Genomic DNA, 23,265 nt, shown 5'->3' with positions numbered 1-23,265 from the left:
AGCTTGCTACCTTTGCCCTGAGGTTCCACACTGGCAGGGATACTAAATAAAAAGAAACAAATCACAGGCAGAAGGACAAAAGATATCCCAAGCCATCCTACCCTCTTACTATAAATTGGCAGGAATTGAGGAATTTCCTTAGGACATAACATGCACTTGGAAGGAAGGTGTCCATGCATCAAATATTCTCATTTGCCTACCTTATCTACGGATGAAAGTACCTTTTCACCAGAACATAACATCTGCAGCAGTGAAACAAGATTTCTGATGTGACTGGATATGTAGGGCATGGAAAAAAATATAGGTCAGTTAAGGTTAGATGGATTGAGTAGCAGACTCTAAAAGGTATCGCACCATGAAGACTCAAAGTCTTCTGCTGTCTTCTCTGAGACTTCCACTGGGACAAAACTTCCCATATAGAAAAAAAATATCTTGTCAAGGAAGCGAGTAAGCAATTTCTTATAAAATTTTGCTATCGCAAGTAAATATAATAAAAAAGTGTATTAAAATGAGCAGATTCCTATAATGAACCTATAATATACTTTTAATTAGGACTTGGCTCTGCTTTCAGGTGTAGCCTGAGAAAAAGTATGCTTGAAGAAAGATATAGAGCTTCACTGTTGTGCTCTTCTGAGCATTTTCTTAGCCATTCAGTCAGGAGAAGGAGTAATAGTAGGTCTTTTTAGAAGATGCTACAGGAAAAAGGGCAGCAAACCCATATGAAAGATATTTTGTTTTTTCATTATTTTTGTTTACAATTGTTTCTTGTGGAAAAGTGAGGTGAAAGCCCTGGGAGAGTGGTTACGTTACCTACGGTTTTACTTCTGATGGAGGCTGTTTGGCTTGAGGTGCTACTGACCTTGCTCAGCGAGAGAGAGACGTGTTGGGAGAAGGTAAGATGTGGCAGGCAAGAGAGAGCCTTGAGAAGCTCATGCTGAGCTGAAAGGATTGTACCAAGGAGCAGGCAGGCAACCAACTTCCTAGAGATGAAGGGGTTGCCGTACAATTCAAAAAGTCATCACTAATCCTAACCTGCAAGCAAGATCTACACGTTTACCTAAAGTTCTGGCTGATTCAGGATCCTGTAACAAACCTTCTCTCCCTGATCACCAATAGGACTTAAAGGCAAAGACTTGAGAGGGGGGAAATCCAAAGAACTCCCATTGACATTAAATATTTAACCACAGAAATGTCGTATCCTCTGCATGTCAAATTACACTGTAGGTGATTCTGTCACCTGCACATAGCAATGCGATATTAATATTTGGTGGAGAATAGTTAATGCCAAAAATATATACAATCCCTCCCAGTATCTTTTCTAAATAAGACGCATGTTACTTATGGTTTTATTTGTGACGGAGGCCAAATGTTCTATATGCAATCGGAAAGAAGAAAACAGATATCAAAAACTCAACAAATTACTAAGCCATGGATACCAGTATATTTCTCTCAAGAAGACTGTAGCAGATCTGCTAAATAATTTATGAGCATGGCAGCTTCAAGAACCTTTGGCAGCTCCCATTTAGAAAAGACTTTGAAAAGAAAGTCTGCACACAATGTGTGCATTAATTTCATTGAATAATTTACAGTTTATTGTGGGTGGGGTTTTTTCCCCCCTTTATTCTATGACTCAGCAAATTTCAGAAGCAATACTATACAATGAAATATATTCCTTTTGTTAGTCACAGCTGTTAGGTGTATCTTTCTACTTGCTCTCTTTTTCCTATATCACCTCTTATTGCAACGTTGTACCATGAACAAAAGTAATTTGATCAAGAGACTAAAAGGGTCCCAGAAAGCTTTTCAATCTTTCTGATAAAAAAATATAGTCCAGGAAATTTATTGCTTATAACAAATAATCCATTTATATGGTATAAAGCGTGCCTTCCTGTTTTAGCTGGAAATACCCAGCATCGGCACGTCCACAACACACAGCAACATGGTGCAGAGATGAGCTCCTGAGAAAGAGGTAGGCTAGACTACGTGGCGTGCCTCACTCATGGAACAGTACTACAAAAACATGAGCAGGAATGCTGTCAACTTACTTTAGTACGAGCTACAAGACAGCCAAGAGCTTTTCAGATTAGCGCATGGAACAAAGTCCCAGTTTAACAAGGCAGTTCAGCACCTCTCTCTCTGATCCTAAAGCCAAGGGAAACTGCGGTACTCCTGCTTCCATTCTTATCCAGAATAGCTTGCTATAGGAATATTTTTTTTACATTACATAATAAACTGAAAATTCTGTAAAACAAAATTTTAAGGCTACACAGTCAAGCACTCAAAAATTATTAGAAGATAGAATTAAATGGGCTGTTACACAATGCTAATAAGAAACGCTGTAACAGGCCTCCTTGACATCCTAGATGCTTTGAAGAATGGCCTGTTGACTTCCTCCCTGTTTTACAACTGCAAATGCTTAGAAATAACTATTTAACTTAGTAAAATGTACACCAGTATATGATATATTCTTTTCATTTAGAATAATAAGACTGAAGCAGTTGTTAAGACAGATATGCACAGGCACTCTCAACTTCTGGGAATACATTTCCATTCATAATCGACATCTGCACATTTGAAAAGTAAGTATCCTGAGTAAACCATAGCCCCAGCACAGGAGCTGTTTACTTTTAAAACACATATGAATTACTTCAATTCCTGTAATGAACAACTAAACTTATAAGGAAGAGATTAGCCAGAGAGCTATGCCTGAGAAATTATACCAAAAATCGGACCAAGGGAACAAAGACCAAATTAAACTTTATATCGAGAACATTTACTTAAAGCTGTACTTGAATATAGTATTTGGCAACTTGAATTAATTATTCTAGTTTGTAAGAGAAAAGGCTGAAGAGAGTCTCTTAAGGTTAGATAATTTTATCAAGCTAATGATAACATTAATAATTTGCTGAAAAATTAAATTATCAATTCAGAGAAATGTGTTTTAAGTAAGTACATTAAGCATGGTGCAACAATGCAGTTACAATGATTGTGCAATGTTTATTCAGTGTGTTGTGGTTTAGCCCAGCCAGCAACCAAGCACTATGTGGCCACACGCTCACTCCTTACCACTGCTGGATGGAGAGGAGAAAATATAACAAAAGGCTTCAGCGTCGAGACAAGGACAGGGAGGGATCACTCACCAATTATGGTCAAAGGCAAAACAGACTCCACTTGAGGAAACATCAATTTAATTCATTACCAATCACATCAGAGAGGATATAAGAAATAAAGTCAGATCTTAAAACACCTTTCCCCACCTCTCCCTTCTTCCAGCCTCTACCCCGGCAGCACAGGAGGATGGGGAATGGGGGTTGTGGTCAGTTTGTTGCATGTTGTTTCTTCTGCTCCTTCCTCCCCAGGAGGACTCCTCACACTCTTCCCCTGCTCCAGTGTGGGGTCCCTTCCTACAAGGCTCCAAAAACTTCTCTAACATGAGTCCTTCCCAAAGGCTGCAGTTCTTTATGAACTGTGCCAGCATGGGTCCCTCCTGCAGGGCGCAGTCCTTCAGGAACAGACTGCTCCAGCACAGGCTTTCCTACAGAGTCACAGTCTTCTTTGGGCACAGCCACCTGCTCCAGCATGGGGTCCTCCTGCATGAAGGAGGTCCATCCTGCAAGGCCACAGGTCTTCACAGTCTGCTCCACCGTTATTCTCCATAAGCAGCACAGGGGCTGCCTGCCATCTCACCACAGGCTGCAGGGGAATCTCCGGCACACTCCTCCCCCTCCTTTTTCACTGACCTTGGTGCCTGCATAGTTGTTTCTCTCACATCTCACTCTTCTCTCTGCTGCAGCCATGCTGAGCCTGATGAACTCTGGCAGCCCCAGCGGGACGAGTTCCACCCAGCAGGTGCTCTGGGAGCAGGACGCTTCAGAGATCTCCAAGCCACTGCCGCTACCCCCCAGCAAGGTGAGAGGGGGCAGCCCAGCACAGACAGCTGCCCATGCCTTCCTCCTCTCTCCACTGCAGATCCTGTATGGACCAAGTTTTTGTCCCTTCTTAAAATATATTATTCACAGAGACACTAATTGGCTCAGCCTTGGCCAGAGATGAGTCTGACTTGGAGCCAGGGAAGCTTCTAGGAGATTCTCACAGGAGCTATCCCTGTAGCTCCTCTCCCGCTACCAAAAGCCAGCACAACTGATAGACAACCAAATCTGGACCAGACTGCTGGATGCCATGCTTCTCCTGCAGGGAAAAAGCGAGCATGAATGGAGAATGCCAGTATCTTTATGAATGATCTGGAGGAAGGGATCAAGTGCACCCTCATTTAAGTTTGCAGAGGACACCAAGTTGGATGGGAGTGTTGATCTGCTTGAGGGTAGGAAAGCTCTACAGAGGGATCTGGACAGGCTGGATCAATGGGCCGAGGCCAACTGTATGAGGTTCAACAAGACTAAATGCTGGGTCCTGCACATAAGTCATGGCAACCCCATGCAGCATTACAGGCCTGGGGAAGAGTGGCTGGAAAGCTGCCAGGTGGAAAAGGACCTGGGGGTTATTGGTCTATAGCTGGCTGAATATGAGCCAGCAGTGTGCCCAGGTGGCCAAGAAGGCAAATAACATCCTGGTTTGTGTCAGAAAGAGTGTGGCCAGCAGGACCAGAGAAATGATTGACCCCTCAGCACTGGTGAGGCTGCACCTCAAATATTGTGTTCAGTTTTGGGCTCCTCACTATAAGACAGACACTGAGGTGCTGGAGCGTGTTTAATAAGGGCAATGAAGCCGGTGAAGAGTCTAGAGAGCAAGTCCTGTGAGGAGTGGCAGAGCGAGCTGGGGTTGTTTAGCCTGGAGAAAAGGAGGCTGAGAGGAGACCTTATCACTCTCTACAACTACCTGAAAGGAGGTTGTAGGGAGGTGGGTGTCCATCTCTTCTCCCAAGTAACAAGCGATAGGACAAGCGGAAACAGCCTCAAGTTGTGCCAGGGGAGGTTTAGATTGGAGGTTAGGAAGAATTTCTTCACTAAAAGGGTTGTCAATCATTGGAGCAGGCTGCCCAGGGAAGTGGCTGATTCACCATCCCTGGAGGTATTTAAAAGATGTGCACATGTGGTGCTTAGGGACATGGTTTAGTGGTGGACTTGGCAGTACTAGGTTAACGTTTGAACTTCATGATCTTAAAGGTCCTTTCCAATCTGAATGATTCTATGATTCTACGTCTGCCTAAGAGTTTAGTCAATAGTACTGCCCCAGTAATTCTAGGAGTCTATCTGCATTGAAAAGCCTCTCTGGGTTTTAAAATAAAAAAAAATTAAGGGTAACCATGACATTTCTAAAGAGAAATGGTTAGGTGTGGTGGCTGAGTTGCAAGACTTGGACATAAAAATTTTTTTCTTAGAGTTCACTATGTGTGTTATTATGATGAGTTTAAAGGGAATCTGAGTAAAGAGAGGTAAATATTTCTTAATTGTCACAATATAGTTACAGCTTCTTCATTTCAGAGAAGTAGGTCTAGTATGTTTTCCTCAGGCTACAACTGACTTTACCAAATATACTTCTGCATTGGCAATAAGTGCTACAGTGGGAGAAAGAGCCTACACACTAAAGCTAATTGTTCACATTGAGTAACAGCTTATCCATGACTAGAGGTATTTATCTCTGTGGAAGCACTGAAGATTTGGGAGCTATTCAGCCTGAGTAAGGATAAGAAATCTTCTAAGGAGATGCGCAACACATTTATTATGAGATTTACCCTAGAGCTTTTTTTAAAGTAAAGAGTAGGGTGACTGCATTTATATTCAAGAGTTTGCATTAAAACCTCAGATGTGGATCTTCAAGAGGGAATTTAAATGAAAAGCAGAGTGCCTGATGGAAGAAGTGTGATAGTTCCAGTCAGAGGGTCTGATATAAAACAAGATACAATGAAAGAGAAAATGGAGCAATAATAGGTAATGCGCTGAGAGTGAAGATAGAGGCAGTTAGAAATTAGAGTAGGAATGAAAGAACAGTTAGTGATGTGGTGTTTTGGAAGAGGATGATGAGTCTCATCTCAAAATGCACTTCAGCTCATTTTACACAAACAATGCAAAAATCAAGGCAATAAGTACAGCCACATTACTAAGAAGAAAACTAGATCTTCCATGTGGTTTCAAGCCTTTATATGCCCTTCTTTACCTCCAAATGCTGTACATTTCTTGGTGAGGTCAATTAATCATGTTCATCTAATGGCTTCCTTTCAAAGAAAAATTATTTTAAGAAAGCAGTGAAATTTCTGAGGTTATTAATGACTCAATTTGCCTCACCTATTACTTCACACAACTGGCATTAACCGTCATTGAATGGATTTCTGATATTTGAACTGTGAACCAAAAGGCTTGTATGGAACAGGCAGTGATACAAACCTGTGAAACATTTTTACAGGAGAGAACAAAAATCCATGAGATTTCTTAAAAAAAAAAAGGTTCTTTTTTCCCCAGGAAAACCCATAAGTGAAAACAAAAATCTGAAGCTTTAGAGTAGAACAAAGGGTAACAAGAAATCTAAAATATAAAATAACATATTTCCTTTTCATACAGTAATACACAGAGTTAATACATGTAGATTTTGAAATTACTTTAAATATAATAAATATGAAGTTGGTTTTTTTTAAATATTCTGGCAATGAAGATATGTTTAATGTCAGGAGACTGAAGATTCTGCCACCTTTGAAGCTGACGATGATACAGCCACAGCGGGGCAGTCAAGGACAAGACATACAATTTGGTTCTTGAACACTTTCAAAGTGCAAGGAACAGATAAAATATTTTAGATACTAAGGGCAAAATCCACAGTGCTTAGTCAGGAAAAACTCCTGTTGAAGCCAATGGGAGTTTTGCCTGAATGAGTACTGAGCAAAGACTATGATGTTTGACCTAGATTTATTAGTCATACAAATCTAGGTCTAACACATTTTAAGACAGACAACCATTGTGCCGCAATATTCCTGCGGCATTCGGTTTAAAGGAAAACACAGTAACAGTAAACTATGAATCATCCTCTGCATCCTTCATTTATATAATGAAGGGAAGAACTCACAGCTGGGCAAGGAGCTGCGATCTTGAAAGTCTGCCAAAGAGCAAGATGAAAAAGAGTAAGTTTACCATTGCAAAGTTTGGAAATCTGATAAATACAGAAAAGCGTGCAAGTGAGATTCCCAAGGGCTTGTGTAAGACTGAAAATAATCTGGCTTTTGTTCTTGTAAGAAAACAGGCAACAATGAATAATTTTTATAGTTACCCTTCTGATTTAGGGCAAACGGCAATTCCTACACGGTCAGTGGAAATTCCTCTATTTGATTTCACCAGGGATTAACTTAGGTGAATAACTAGGTCAGCCCTGCTCCTAAGTTAACACTTCTATTACAGAAATATGAAAGTAGATTAAGTTTAACATGTGTATATCTTGCTTCAGAAACTTCCTTCTGTAACTGCAGAATCCCATTTACAACAACTTCGATATCATGTACGAGAGAAATATTAGAGCGAGCAGAAAAATTCATAAGCATGCGAGACGTGCATGTTTTTGGCCTCCTTCTGCTAGCTGAACTGAATATCAAAATCCTGGCACCAGTAGCAGTCGGACCAGAGGATCTCCCTGAAGGGCAAGAGGGAGATGGCGAAACGTGAGTACCACACGTTGCAACACAAAAGCCAAAGTCACACAAGCTAAAACTCCACCCTTTCATATTTAGCTGGGTCTACCCTTTGCAAGATTCCTTTATATACAGCAGGCGTTAAACAATGAGGAAAGAGATTTCTTTTTTATCTGAGATCTCGTCTATCATTAATGTATCCTAAACCTTCTGAACTGTGCAATACTGCCCAGAGAAGTGAATAGCTGTACTGTTCAGCCAGATAATAGCTTGATACCATCTTTGACTGTGAAATTAAAATTTTTAAAGGGCAGGTCCTTGAAAATGAAAAGCCTACAACTTCTATCAAGTGTCAGTCTAGGACCTTGTAATCTTACCAAGTAAATGCTAAAACCCACAGCCAAAACTGAGCCAGCTTCAGGCTTTGCCACCAGATTTGAAAGAGTAGTATCACTTGCTTTGCCTGTTACGTTTTCAGGTGAGGCAGTGAGGTGCCATAGGAACAAGAACTTACAACTGATTCTCTTTGATGAATACAGCTATGGAAAAGGTGACTCATAATCCAGAAGATTACTGCACCTGAGATTTTCCTCAGAGTGTTCTGCATCCAAACCTATTCTCCTCATCCATTTTCATAAAGTTGTAGAAAAAACAGATGCATCCAAGTTTTTGGTGGTTAGCACACAGGAATTCTCAATTCTAAAAAAGCAAATAAGACTGCATCATGGTCTAGCAGCGTTGCTGAGAATTTTTGGTCTCTGCCAGCATCATAATCGTTTGCTCTCCAGTTGATGCAGCACACTCGGCACAAAACACAACTCAAGCAGGGGAAAATTGAGACAGAAACATGAATGATTCTCTTATAAAACCTAAAGCCACAGTACGAGACTCCTTCTCTCAAGGTTCCTTCCATGTGAGCTTTAAAATATGCACCTGGCTGTGGTGAAAACTGACTGCTTTTAAATAACCAAGTCTAGCAGGTGGGTTTTTTTGTTTTAAATTACTTTTATATGGGACTAGAGTCAGACATTCATTTGCCTATAGTCAAGGACATAATACAGAGGAATTACATCCTACTATGGAATATGTCAAGATTTAATTATGAAGCTTCACAAAAACCTGGTGAAGCCAACTGCTTTAAATTTTCAGCCCAGAAGTTTTATATGGCTATATACAGAGAAGTTACTTTTTACAGCAGTATTTAATACAGAACATAAATTCCCATGGAGAGTGGTGCAACAAATGAAAACAAAAAATCATTCAGATCTTATTTCCTTCCACCTAACCACAGCTAAATAATAGAATTGGAGCTGAGCTGTTTGGATCACTGGAGCTGAATGGTTTTCGTTTCCCAATGAATCACTTACCTCTTCTGACTTCAATACCACACAGTAAACAAATTTACTTTCTTAATCTGTCTTTAAAAGGTACCAATCATTTTGTATGAGAAGGAAACCCTCAGCATATGACTAAACTCTGGTTCTTTTTCCAAGCTTTCAGGGGCTTGTTGCATATATTGGAACACTATAACCTATAGTAAGTAGAGTCAGCTGACATGCTACTGAAAGCAACAACTCTGACCTTAATGGACTGACTTTAAACTCATTAAACAGTATAGAATCATAGAATGGTTAGGGTTGGAAGGGACCTCAAAGACTATCTAGTTCCAAGCCCCCTGCCATGGGCAGAGAAATCCTCCACTACACCAGGTTGCCCAAAGCCTCATCCAACCTGGCCTTGAACACTGCCAGGGATGGGGCATCCACAACTTCTCTGGGCAACCTGTTCCACTGCCTCACCACCCTCAATGTAAAAAATGTCTTCCTTAGAACTAATCAAAATCTCCCCTCTTTCAGTTTGAATCCATTGCCCCTTGTCCTATCACTACATGCCCTTGTAAAAAGTCCCTCTCCAGCTTTCCTGTAGGCCCCCTTTAGGTACCTTGCACTTGGCCTTGTTGAACTTCATGAGGTTCTCACAGGCCCACCTCTCCAGCCTGTCAAGGTCCCTCTGGATGGCATCCCTTCCCTCCAGCGTGTCCACAACACCACACAACTTGGTGTCATCTGCAAACTTGCTGAGGGGGCACTTGATCCCACTCTCCATGTCTCCGACAAAGATGTTAAATAGCACTGGTCCCAGTACTGACCCCTGAGGAACACCACTCGTCACAGGCCTCCACTCGGACATTGAACCGTTGACCACAACTCTTTGAGTTCGACCATCCAGCCAATTCCTTATCCACCAAGTGGTCCATCCATCAAGACCATGTCTTTCCAGTTTAGCGACAAGGATGTCACGTGGGACAGTATCAAATGCTTTGGATAAGTCCAGGTAGATGATGTCAGTTGCTCTTCCCCTATCCATCAATGCTGTAACCTCATCATAGAAGGCCACCAAATGAGTCAGGCAGGATTTGCCCTTAGTGAACCCATGTTGGCTGTCACCAATCACCTCCTTATTTTCTATGTGCCTTAGCATAGTCGCCAGGAGGATCTGCTCCATGATCTTGCCGGGCACAGAGGTGAGACTGACTGGCCTGTAGTTGCCTGGGTCTTCTTTTTTCCCCTTTTTAAAGATGGGGGCTATGTTTCCCCTTTTCCAGTATCTCACAAACTGTGCATACTGCAGGTATGTTCAAATTTATTTAACACAGTAAAGATATTTTATGATACACTACACCTTTGTCAATACTTTGAGTATTAAAATACCAAGTAAACTGTGGTCCATTATTAGCAATAGCCTAACAAAACAGGTGTTCAGGATTATATTCATTCACATAATTAGCAATAACACTGATTTTATGTCAGTACTTCTACATTTTTAATCTTAAGTGTAGATAGTATCATTCTAAGTGAATGAAGGTAGTGCTAAAAATTCGTAAGTACATTCTGCATGTTTACAATAGCTTCTTCAATTATAGTTTGAAAATGGCAGTTCTGATTAAAAATTAACATGAAACAATTATAAATGCATGCAGTCAAGTCCATATGCAGCTAAAAAGCAGCTATGTCTAAATTTGCTTAATGTTCTGATAATTGTTAGATTATTTTTTTAAAGCTATCATCAGTACGAGGAATTAACAATAAAATGCTATGACAGCTTATAGTATAAAAGTATATAATACATACATATGTATTAGTATACTGCTTTAACTTTATTTGACTTGGTTTCCAGAAACCCAGCTAGAAGGAAGGAGAGCAGTGTGCACAAACAAAAGTTTCCAAGGTTCTCAGGTCCAGCTGAGAGGTCAATAACTTTGGTGACTTGCTCAAATTGTAGTCTTTCCGAAAACATCACCTGAGAGTCATAGTCTTCATTTGAAAATAATTTCTGGAATAATGCTTAACTGCATTGGCTTTTTGCCCCCCACTCTGTCCTTGCATAGCTGTTTAATACTTGCTCAGAGAAGTAGCATTGCCTATTTATATGGTTCAATACTAGTAAGTTTTGAATCTGATACTGAAGCCAGACTTAACGTTCATGATAGTGAGATAACACTGTAGGAGTGTGTGTGGGGAAGAGCCCTTTTCTCCCCCTGCTAGCTATATAACAACAAATAAGGCATGATCATTTCTCCCCAAACAACTTGCTAGATATTCTACCTTGATTTTGTAACACCAGCCTTGGTGACGCTAAAACCAGTCAGTGCTTTGACACACTTGATGAATAATTTTTCATTCTAGGCTACAGCAGAAGTAAAACATATTTATAATTTTCTTCTTAGGCAATGGAAGGTACTATTTAAACCCTGTAGGGAAACTGACCCTGCCTCTGCCTTGCCCAAAGCACTAATCGGATCGTTAGGTCACCAGAAGCAATGGCAATTATAGTTCAGGAAAAAAGAGGATATTCGTTACATTTAAACATTTCAAATTATAAGTTATCTGGAGAAAAAAACCCCACAACTAAACAAACCAACAAAAACCTCTTTGCAGCTTTATGCAGACATTTAATGACAACTCCTTGTAGAGATAGAGAGACAGCCAGCAGGCTATTAAATACACCAAAGACAACGGTATGGTCACAAACAGCCACCTTTCGAAGGATGCCAACTCTAGGGGCTCCTCAGTTTATCCTTGTTTCTTTTTTAAAAGGCAATCTCTCTTTATAGTGGTACTTCTTTTGCCTTCCCTACCAGCAGGGACTAAGCAATGCTACAAACAACTATGCAGAAGGAAGTTTAACAGCAAAACGGGTCTGCTAAAAGAGTCTTTTCCCTTTGCACAGGTAGCACGCTGTATAGCTGCTTGATGTCTTCAGCTGGCCATGTACTCTCCAACATACAGGTACACTTCCAACCTATTAAACAAGTCAGCATCTCCTGGTAAAGAAACTTGAATTTCCCAAAAAAGGGACAACTGTTTATTATGAGATTAAACTACAAATTGGAAAGCAGATTTTTAAACATAGATACAGGAATCACAGAAAGTTGTATGAATTGTTTTCTAAATTCTGTCTTGAACCTAACAACAAAGAATGAAATAAAAAACAATGGTCCCTTAAACCCTCACCTAGCCTTTGATGATGCATATTTTATTTGGCGTTTCTTCATATACAAATTCAAAAATCAAGCCAGGTAGTATTACCCTAACGGCGTACGACAGCTACAAAGCAAAATCAGAAATTCAGCACTGCAGAAAAATGTAATGATGAAAAATCTTTTTATTTTGCTTTTGAAAGTAAACTAGAGATCAATTTTATTTGAAAAGGCAAATCATATCACTGCACTATAAAGTCAGGTAATAAACCATGAATTAATTCAATTAAAACATGTTTCCAGACCAGTGTCCCAACATTCAAGATCTAGCTGAAGAATCTTTTGTATGTTGGCTTAGAAAAGCTCTTGGCCTGGTGCTTTTCAATTGCTCTGTTACTGCTTGCTTTTGACTATAGCCAAAGTATATTGAAATTGTGGATGCATTTTTGTAGGCTAGTTTTCTCCTCATGTCTGTTCACTGATCTTCTGTTGTGTTAGCTGTTATCTAAGCTGATCATTGAGATCCTCTCCCGTGTCTTACATTTTTTTTTTTTTTAAACAAAGAAGTTTTTGGACCAGTCATTTTATCTAAAAAAGTTACCTTGGATAATTTTTGTCAATATTTGCACTGCTAAAATACTAAATTGTAGTCTCTGCGTCCTTACATTCTCTTACCCTTTTTGGTCTCTGCAATGTTCTCCCCCATAATGGTGATTTTAGTTACATTTAATATTGTATATTAAGTTTCAGTATTGCCACATAAAATGTTATAAACTTCTGCAGATTCATATGCTTGCCCTGGTCTGTCTGTTTTCACTGCTGTACACCATTTCTGAAAATTATTCCTAGAGTTTTTCTGTTGGATTGTACTCTACTACATAACCATTTCCATTTGGATTATGATTCCTGCTGTCACTTTTTTTTAAATCTCTTTCACTAACAAATGCATTTGGCAGAATTAAACTACTTAAAAAGCAATGTCTTAGTGAAAAATCTTGAGTACAGGATGATTTATTTTGCATCCATGCAGCATATGGCACAGAATTTCACTGTGTGAATCCTGCACATCCCCTTCTGTACGAGTAAGGGCATGTCTGTTAGAGGTGCCGTCCTGATCCAAGGACTTTTACAAACAGACACCCTGCACATCCACAGACTGTTTATTTTATTGGTTAGAGTTACTCTCACTGATTGAAGCAAGAATTGCCATAGTGAATCAAACCCAAGGTGTTCTAATGCTCTAACCTGCAGCAGCAGCCGTATCAGATGTTTCAGAGGAAGGTGTGAAAGATTGAAAATAATCCACTCTGCTACTTTTCTCTTTCTTATTTGTTTTCTTCCTGTCCTCCTTCCCTAGGCTGAAATATAAGGCTTCATATCTCTTTAAAATTGTTGTTGAATGCAGTAAATGGATGTTACTTCTTCCTAAGAATATTCAACACCTCTTTTTTTTTTTTTTAAATAAATCTTGTTGAAAACTTTGCCACAGACAACCATCTGGGCCATCAGCTCCATGGTTTAATTCCACACTGTGTGATAAAACTATTTCCCACCTTTAAAATAGCTTTGAATTTCCCGTCGTTTAATTTAAACACACTATTGTTGTATTTTATGAAACAGGAGTGTACATTTCTGACCTAGACGATTCATTATTCAACATAGTATGTTTCTAGTGATCATTTGAGCCAAATTTTTAGCCCAGATATAAGTCTTACTGATGTGAATATCCTGCAATGATCTTGCTGTCTCTGCAGTAGGTAGGTACATTTTCCTGTTAATCCTCTGGAATAGTGGCTCTTTTAAATGGAATTCACAGTCAGAGCTAAATGGACCTTTTCTGAGTGTTGGGATATCTCTCATAATCCTAATCCCTATGTCTTTCCTTGCTACAGCAGTTACTATGAGTTCAGTAAAAATACACATGTAGTGAATCAACAGAAAATACTCCAACAGTGGAGTGGGTTTTCAGCCTGGGGTATATCGACCCCTGAGAGTTTATGGAATACTTTAAAGAGATCTGTGAAAGATATCAAAGTGCAATGTGCTATATAAAAACCCACAAATGAGGAGTTTCTAACAAAGTTTGTGTCTCAGCTGGATAAGTTTCAGGAATCAATGCACTGAGAAAGATTGACAACCACTGCACCAAAATATGCTTTACTTTTCCCAGACAGTATTATACCAAAAAATAATCAATGCAATCACAATCAGTATTAAATGTCATTTATCTCCTAGCTGCTCTTTCAATAGCACTGATGCTTTAGGTCTATAAGAAGTTCATTCTCAACCCTACTCTACTAAGTCACTTGTAAATGCATGCCTCCATGTTTCATAAACATACTTTTTTATGGTATGGAGATGACCACAGAACCAATCTGAAAAATAGCAGGGCACATTACCTGCAGAGTTTAATACTCCAATTTGTTGGTATGAAATTGAGAGGAATCAGAAAGGTAAGTAGTTAAATCTGAGCTAATAGAAAGGCAGAGCTTACAAATCTCCAAAAGGCAGCAATTTTTAGACTGATTACGGTACAACTACTTCTTTTCTTTGGAAATTAAATTACGTTATGACAAATGATGGGATGATGCTTTGAAAATCGTATTAGGAATGAAGTGCAAAATATCATCCTTTTTACAGCCAAGATGTTAGGGCATACTCGTGTCGAGTTCATCAAAACAATGATTTTGAGTATGAAAAAGTGAAGTGAAAGTTTCCAACAGTGTTTCTCTGCCAAAGGCATATTTGGAGTTCCTACTTGGGGTGCTGTGGTGGGGGAGGAAAAGCAGGGATGAGAGCACTATTACATTAAGTTTTACAATTAAATTCAACCATTTAATTTAGAAATGTCTCTGAATTAAGCTGGTTTTGAACCTCGTACATCTAAATGCAAATTTTCTTTTTTTTTTTCCATACATTCTCAGAGCTCAAGTGACAACTGCTACAGTGAGGAAGAGAATACTCACAGAAGTAGAAAGTAAATATGGAGAGAGAATGTTATTTTACATTGATGTCTCATTCTTGTCATTGGACCTTCCTCCTAAAGGTCTGCCTTTGTTGTGATCAGTGTTGTATTGTGTCAACATTTATGTTATTACTAACTTTCAGGACGGTTAAATAAAACAGTTTTTAAATGAACTTGGGATCACAGCTGGGCAAAAGCTGAACAGAGAATGTAACAGAGTGGATGTATTAAAATACTTTGACAAAGACACATATCCTCATCTTCAGGGGCTACTATAAATAAGGCAAGTAAATAGCAAGCACCATGCCCTAGACTGAATGAGGAAGTTTGGGACTTTGTTAGTTTTAAACATCTCACACTGTTAGAGCCCAAAAGGCAACAAGCCTTTTTTTCAAGACAATCCTTCCTTAGGCCACTCCTTTACCTGTTGTCTATTTGTCCTTGAGCATAGCCTGAGCGCATTTCATCTTTGTCCAGGCCAACACAACAGAAGACAGAGGCTTGAAGGGGGCACATGCAGGGCTTCCAACCCCATGCATCCTCTGAGATCAGGGAATGGGTCCACCTGAAGCTGGCAACTCATGTAAAGGTGATTCATCCCACCATCACTTGACACAAATCCCATCACATACTTTAAAACTAGTTACTACATCTCCCATACACTGGTTCAGGCTGAGCACATTGGCACAGCTCTTAGTAACCTGCTTCTTGACTTCTTGCACATGCTCTAAGAAATTACCTACTTTTTCAACAGAGCATTCGGGCAAGGTACCTATATCAGGCTTCAGCCCAGCAAGATGAAGTTGCAAAACTCAAGGAGAACAAGCAGTATTCTTCTCACAGGGCAGCAGCTTGTTACAAACCACAGTAGCCTTCTCATTTTTTTAGCCAGCCTCTAATGAAACCAAATGTAAATGTAAAAGAAACTCTACAGATAAGGGAGAGGCTTGGTATGATTACACACTATGTGCCTGGTTTCAAGCTGAGAACCAAATATGAATAGGATACATCCTGCCTATCAGTACATTTCTCTCAGTTTGGTGATGACAAAATGTGCTGTTGTCACATCACATACAGAATTAACTAGTTGACAATGATGGTGTTCAACCTTATGTCACCAACTAGTTTTCAAGAAAATAGGTTAACACAGACCTTTATAGTACACAATCTTTTTTCTCTTTCTTCTTCTGAATGGCTGCCAATAATCAATTTACTCCATTGTCTCTGATTAAGTGGATTCATAAATGTCCAGAAAATATGCTTGTCATAGCACTCAGGTCATTCAGAAACTATTGTCTGACAACTTGAATTAACTAGGAAATAATTTGTGTCTTTGTTTCACTTTTTTTTAGCAAGTTAAATGACGATCCCCCACCAATATTTGTGTACAAGTAAGAGAAAATGGAAAAATGTTTTCACATATGGAAATTATGTAAATAGCATTGAGTCCTCATCCCAATCCTTCCAAAGTTTTTCTGCTTCCAACATTTATATAGATTACTGGCATCAATCTGCTTTACTCCTCTAACGAATCTAATAAGTTCAAAATCTCCATGGATGGAGTATTTTATCCAACTGGCTTGAGAAGAGTCAGATCCGTGAAGGTCATCAAATGATTCACTAGATGTAAAGCAATAAATCAATTCTCTAGCCAGTATTCTGGAAGTAAGAAAATATTTTATATATTAAGACTGAATTCAGAAATTCAGCTGATAAGAGAAAAAAGTTCATAATATGTTTATTTATGTAACATATAATTCAGTTAGTAGCAGCTTTTTTGTCTCAATAAAAATCAGATTCAATGCAGAATATTAAGGTACCACCTTTAACAGAAATACAAGTTTAGTCCTTTTTGCAGTAGTGCCACAGATCCTGTTCTGAGTGTATATATACATACATATATATGTACACATTTTGCTACATGTAAAAAGTTTTCCTGGAGACTCAGGGTTCTTTTTGAAATACAGATGAACCCTGACTATGCTTTAAACTAAATGAATTTACATCTTATAACATAGTCTATCTAAAAGCAGGGAAGCAAGATCCTAGATGTCCTCTGTATTGACAAAAATGCTTTTTTATATTAGAAATGTCTTTTCATGAGCTACTGTTGCCTTGGAAACCACTACTAAAAATGAAAAATTTGTCTCCATGGAAAAAACCCATGCTATTCAGTTATCCCCAAATTTACCTTATCTTTTCTTCATTAATCTGAAACTCAAAGATTGCCAGTCAGATGTTCCCTGCTCTTAATTCCTCCTTCCTATTCTAAAATTATGTCTTGCTGTGAGTTTTGTGATTCCCAATAGCAAACAAAGGCCAATCTCTTACTTCCTACCAACTCTCTTATCAAAACCATATTTACATTCTTTGTCTCAGTAGGCTGGAGGACAAAAAACCCCAAAGCCTTCACCGAAGTCAGAAAGCTACTTTCTGAGATTTCAGTCTTTTCATGTACTGTTTAAAGCATTCAACAGCTCTCCAACCAGCAGTGCCAGTTCAAAATTCTTGGGAAATGTAACAACCTTTAACTGTGTTACTTCGGGGCATCTGTCAGTTTTCCCATCACTACTTAGTTGAATACAGTCTCCTAAGCAGCGTTTCGGCGTCAGCACAGAATGTAGCCATTTTCTAGATGGTTTCCTTTCCAGATTTTCCCTGTTGGTGTTATTGCTTTTCCTCAAGTTTGATTCCTGATTTTTGCCCTGCATGGCAGTGGATATACCAATAGAAAGAACAGAAGATCTATTCTAAACCAGTAAGTAAAGAGGAAGACACATATATTGGATGACAACAGGAAGACAAAGCAAAAAGATGATGATCATCTGACTCAAGGCTGTGCCTGCTCAGATGTGGTAAATTCATAAAATAAGAGGGCTTTGCAGCTTATTTTTGTGAGGATGCAACCCGTTTTGCCACAGAGCACGACAGCTTTATAAAATTTGATTTGTCATTTGCATCAATTTACATTTTTTATGTCTGGGAATACATTCACACAGTATTGACCAGAGCATCACAGATGTGTGGATATAAAATTCTAATTTTTGGCTGCTGGTTGTTTTATAGTTCTTGTTTCCAAAGAAAACATCCAATTGTAGTATTCTATTTCTGACACCAGGACTAAGACAAAAAGGAGGATAAAAAATAATCACCGTTTCCTCTGAGCACTGACAGACAGTGGTGTACTAGGAGATGTGAGCCTAAAAATACTACTATTCAATATGCAGACCCACTCTATGGATTTCTTGTACTACAGGTGCTGGGCTGTTATCAAGAAAAATCCCTGTGGAGAGGAAACATGAATTACTAAAAGCACAGAACCTTTGTGAAAGCACTGAGGGTTTAACCTTCATATGGCAAAAGCACAGTACGGAACTAAATAGATGCTATAAAAACCTCCAGTAATACACATGGCCTGCTGTTGGGAAGATGTTCATGATAAGGAGACAGGTCAATGATGTAATGATGGTCAGTGAAAGCTGTGACAAGACATGAGATCCAGTGTGGGGTTCTATTCTTTTCTATTACCATGGAAGATTGCTTAAAGGATGAGTTTTCACTCAGTCCTCCACAGCCACTGTGACAAAAATTTCTTTCTTTCCCCTGCCTTTTGGCCATAATTGTGCTGTGTTCCTTTAAAAAAAGTGACAGAACTATGGGACTCCCTACAGTGAACATCTACTGGACCTGCTCAAGATGAGCAAGACCCAGAGGATGGAGCATATGGCAGGCAAGAGCATCCCACAGAAAACTTGGCTATCAGCAGATCATACAGGATGACTGCAACATGGAAGAGGGACTGGAGCAGTCAGTCTACCCTCAGGGATGAGCGAAAGACAGTTCCCAAGGACCAGAGGTGACAGAATAGAATTGGGCAGACTCAGCCACAGTGACTGAAAGTCTGCATGTGAAGACCCACTTGCAAGAACAGAGGGGGCTGGGGTTAAAGTAACAAGTGATTTAAATGCTTTTAATTACCATTACGCCTGACTCTGTTGCTTTGAAATCTTCCTATTGACAAACTTTCTAGTTCATATGATAATGAAACACAGCATTCTCTACCTGAGTTTCAAAGCTTTTTGATCTTCTTTGGGAAGTTCATGGTTGAAGCAGATTCTCCTTAAATGTCTGGCTGACACAGGGTCCTGCCTCTGGCCATCAGCCTCTGCAATGTCCCCTCTTTGTTTTCAGTATTCTGATGGATGTGCTATAGATACCTGCTTCTGGTACAGCATGTGGTTGCAATCTCAGAGGACTAAAGCAATGGCTCTAAGGTGTTCCACCTACAACAGCTGCCCCACAGACTCTCAAGTTAACCAATAGGACAATAGTGAGCATTTCCTCACAGCCTGTCCTACCTTTCAAGAAAGTCCCTTCAACATAGATTTATTGCCATGAAATATTTCTTTTTTTTTTTAAACATAGCATTTCCTGATTAAAAGCAACTCTAGCTAGGATGTAAAAGGCAGGCACTAACTATTCTGAAAAACTGATTGTTCTGTATTGGTATTCATTAGAAACTTAAGGGATAAATAATAGCTGAAAGCCTCAAATTATCATTTAGTCTTTCTTCCTGAACCTAACCAGGAGAGACTGCTTGGCAATTTCCTGTGCCTTCCACCAGCTGAGCTGATTAGCCCATGATCAGTGCTGAGCAATGTAAGTTAACTTGCCTGTCACTGGGGCCATTTGCTGCCAGCTGAGCACGCTCACACGGACAATTAGCAAGGCTCACCCAACATACAATAACTTGTTAAGCTGCAGTAATGTTGATTTTTCCTTTCAAGCCTCATGCTAAGAAGCAGTGTGAAGCAAAAGAGGTTTTGAGAACTAAATGAGGGAAATCTCCCCTATAAAGGAAAAAAAATGATATTTTTTTTTTCCCCAGCTTGCATATTAATACTGATAGAAAACCTTGCCAAGTGACTTGTTTTGCTCTAGTCAGCTTGCAGTTCTGTGCAGGCCTTGTTCTAAGTGGAATTCACAATGAATATATCAGAACATGTCTATTTCAGGCTGAAACTAAAAAAAAATATTTAAATTATATATATATAAAGATCTGTAATACCATTACAACAACTATATTGAATTCAGTATATACCCCAGAGTACTTACTACAATACAGTTAAATTACATGAGTTCCTTATTTTGGTCATACATCACTTTTTAAAGTGAAATAATAAAAAGGTTGCAATAGGTTGAAATAAATTATTTAATGCTAATTTATTACCTTTATTAGAATTCTGTTACTGTGCCGTATCATAGGAACATACAAATTCTGTGTATTTGGTGAGAGTACTAATGAGAATGCACTCTGGATCTGAAATAATTTTAGTTTCAGTGATAGGTATGAAAGTTACTTGAAATCTGCTTATAATTAGCTAAGATTCTAAGTGTTGTGGTAATAATCATAACAGGAATTAAATTGAACATTTTGGTATGGTGAAAGAGTGCTGTATCTGAACTCGTAATTTTATTAGCATCAACACACTCTTACTCCTACTTTCTTCATACTGCAGGTACAATTTACTTTTTTCTCTAAGTTGAATTTGAACAAGCTTCTCCATGTTCAAGAATTTTTCACTTCAGTGGAACCTCCCCTTCCCAACACCACAAAAAAAAAATTCCAAACCAAAACCAACCACCCCAAACCCATTTTCCACTATAACATTTATTTGCATCACATAAGGGATTTAAGTATTAGTGAAATGAGACTTAAACCTTGAGACAAAGGTCCTACATATCCTGTTAGGTAAGCTTAAGTGAAATAAAATGAAAATTTTAATTTATGAATACAAGGCTTGACACCATGCTTCCAACAGTGGAATGGGTGAGATTCTCTCCTCCCCCATCCTCTTGAAAACATACTTTTGTAAATGAACGAAAGTTAGCAGAAGGTGAAATGATGTGGGGAAAAAAAAAACCAACAACCCACAAACCAACAAAAACCAAAATACAAAACCCAAACAAGAATGGAAAAGGTCTCCCACTTATACTTGCATGTTTGCTTAACCCCCACCCCACGCTTTCCCCAAAGGTTATTATACATCCCTTACTCAGTCGAAAAATCAAAGCTTCTTCCCTTAAACACATTGGCAGGGCTATTAAACCACACGGACTGAGAACGGAACAAAGCCAATTCAAACTACTATTCCTACGGCACAGACAAGTCTGAAACTGGAATAAAAGAGGCACAAGGTAATCAACTGTTCAAATTAGATAAGACAAACTTACGCTTGTTGTGTAAGCAGCTTCAGGATCGTCCTCTAACACTCGTGACAAACCAAAATCAGAGACTTTACACATGAGGTTACTGTTGACCAAGATATTACGGGCTGCCAGATCACGGTGTACATAGCCCATGTCCGAGAGGTACTTCATGCCAGATGCAATCCCCCGCAACATGCCAACCAGCTGGATGACTGTGAAGTGGCCATCATGCTTCTGTAAATAAAGATGCAAGTTCAAAGAACACAGCTACTTGTCATTAATTTTGTACTAGTGATAGTAGTACAATTATTAATTTTGTAATAGCTCATATTTAAAATACACTCGTAACGCCTCCCGCTAACTTGCCTGCTGCAAGCTTGTTTTTTTCAAGTATTTATCTTGGTCAGCAGTGCAAGCTATCTCATCTCTCATTGTGCGGTTTATCCTCCTTTTCACACAGTCTTCCTACTGACAAGATTTAATGTCTTTTATCCTCAGTTACTAAGAACACTTTCCCTAAACAGTATTTTTTAATACAAGAATGATAATGCACAGAAAAATCCTTTCTTCATCTCTTACTCCATGGCCTCGGGAAACAAAACCCTCTCTTTCTATTGCCTCAGCCTTGATTGTCTGCATTTGTACTGCTATTGCCTCACTTTTGCTTTTTTTGGGAAGTTGTTTGTTTAAAAAAAACCACAACAACAAACCAAAACAAACCTAGAAAAAGTTTGAGGCTTTACCTCATGTCTGTTCGGCACCTAGCACTATGTAATCTCTGAATACCAGATTAAAAAGGAGATTCGGGCTGAAATTCAGGGGTCATGTAGCTTTTCCAAAGTCTTCCTGGCTGACTAAGCCCATTAAGCTCAGACCTGTGAATGAATTAAGCTGCTTAACTGCTGAAATCTGTTGGAGTTGAACACATGAATAAGAGTTATGTTGTTAACCACGCTTGTCCATCTGGTTAGTCTTAGTGGGCCTCGGTTTCCCTTCTGCAACACTAAAGTTAATGTTTCTGTACCTCCTACATCAGAAGGTTCCTGAATTATGCAGCAGTAGAGACCAAGTGAGTATCTGCACAGCAATCTGATTATGGGCTCTTTGCCTGGTTTAGGTCTGCCCTATCTACCATTTACAGCAGACTGCTTACAGCAGTATTTTTAGTGACCTCAGCTAGCAAACATTTAGCTTCTCATGGATTATTCAGTGAGGCAGGTTTTATGTTAGCAGGAACAGCCAAACAAAAACAACTCTTCCCTGCAAGCAAGTTAACTTTTCATTTTATCTTTCGACACCTTCAGCATTGGGCTACAGACAAGTAGCAGTGTTATGATCAGCATTCAGGACATTTCTATTGCTTAGCTCATACATTTAAGAAAGATGATTTTTGTAGGGGAGAAGTCTACAGTAAAATCAGTTAATTAATCAGTTTCAGCAAAGCTGAACTGTATGGATATGTTTATCTCTGATCAGCAAAGTATTTCAGCATTTCCATCACGATTCAATTATTTGAGGTTTATATCTAGCTAGTCATGATATAAACATTTAAAGAAGTAGGGAATTAGTACTCAGATGTAATTCAGGTTACCAAAAAATCCACAAACCAACCAACCACAAAACCCCAGACATGGAGAAGTTTAGTGTTACTTCCTTCTCAGGTTATTAATCTATCTTCTGAAAGGAGGCAATACTAGACCAAGACCTGCCTTTAATATATAATTCTACTTGAATCAAGAAATTATGCATTCTTAAATGGTAAGTCATTCAGCATGCATAACGGGCTGCTAAATTGAAAAAAAAGTTGTTTGCCTATAAAGAAGTTGGAGGAACTAGTTCCTAAAGTCACTATTATTCAATTAAGCTCTATTGGGTACAAACAGAAAGACAGACAAACTTAGTAGAAAAAGCAGAGACAATGTGGATTCTGCAATTTGGACAACTTGTAGAGAGTGTCTTGAAACTCTTTCAATTTCTTTCATAAAATCAATTGGAAAAAGAGTCCAAGTGCAGCAGTATATGAAAAACCTGCATTACAGG

At 39.0% G+C, this 23,265-nt stretch overlaps 1 protein-coding gene across 2 annotated transcripts in view; it reads right to left on the bottom strand.

Annotated features, from left to right (window-relative positions):
• EPHA6 (EPH receptor A6) overlaps positions 1-23,265 on the bottom strand; it is a 524,483-nt gene that overhangs the window by 33,525 nt on the left and 467,693 nt on the right. For both annotated transcript variants that reach the window (XM_086629497.1, XM_086629571.1), the window contains one exon: positions 21,250-21,459. In XM_086629497.1, coding sequence (XP_086485623.1) covers positions 21,250-21,459 — 210 coding nt within the window. The remainder of the gene's footprint in view (positions 1-21,249; positions 21,460-23,265) is intronic.

Source organism: Tauraco erythrolophus, chromosome 1, assembly GCF_009769465.1.
Source record: "Tauraco erythrolophus isolate bTauEry1 chromosome 1, bTauEry1.pri, whole genome shotgun sequence".
NCBI lineage: Eukaryota > Metazoa > Chordata > Aves > Musophagiformes > Musophagidae > Tauraco > Tauraco erythrolophus.
This window is presented reverse-complemented; position numbering and strand designations above follow the sequence as displayed.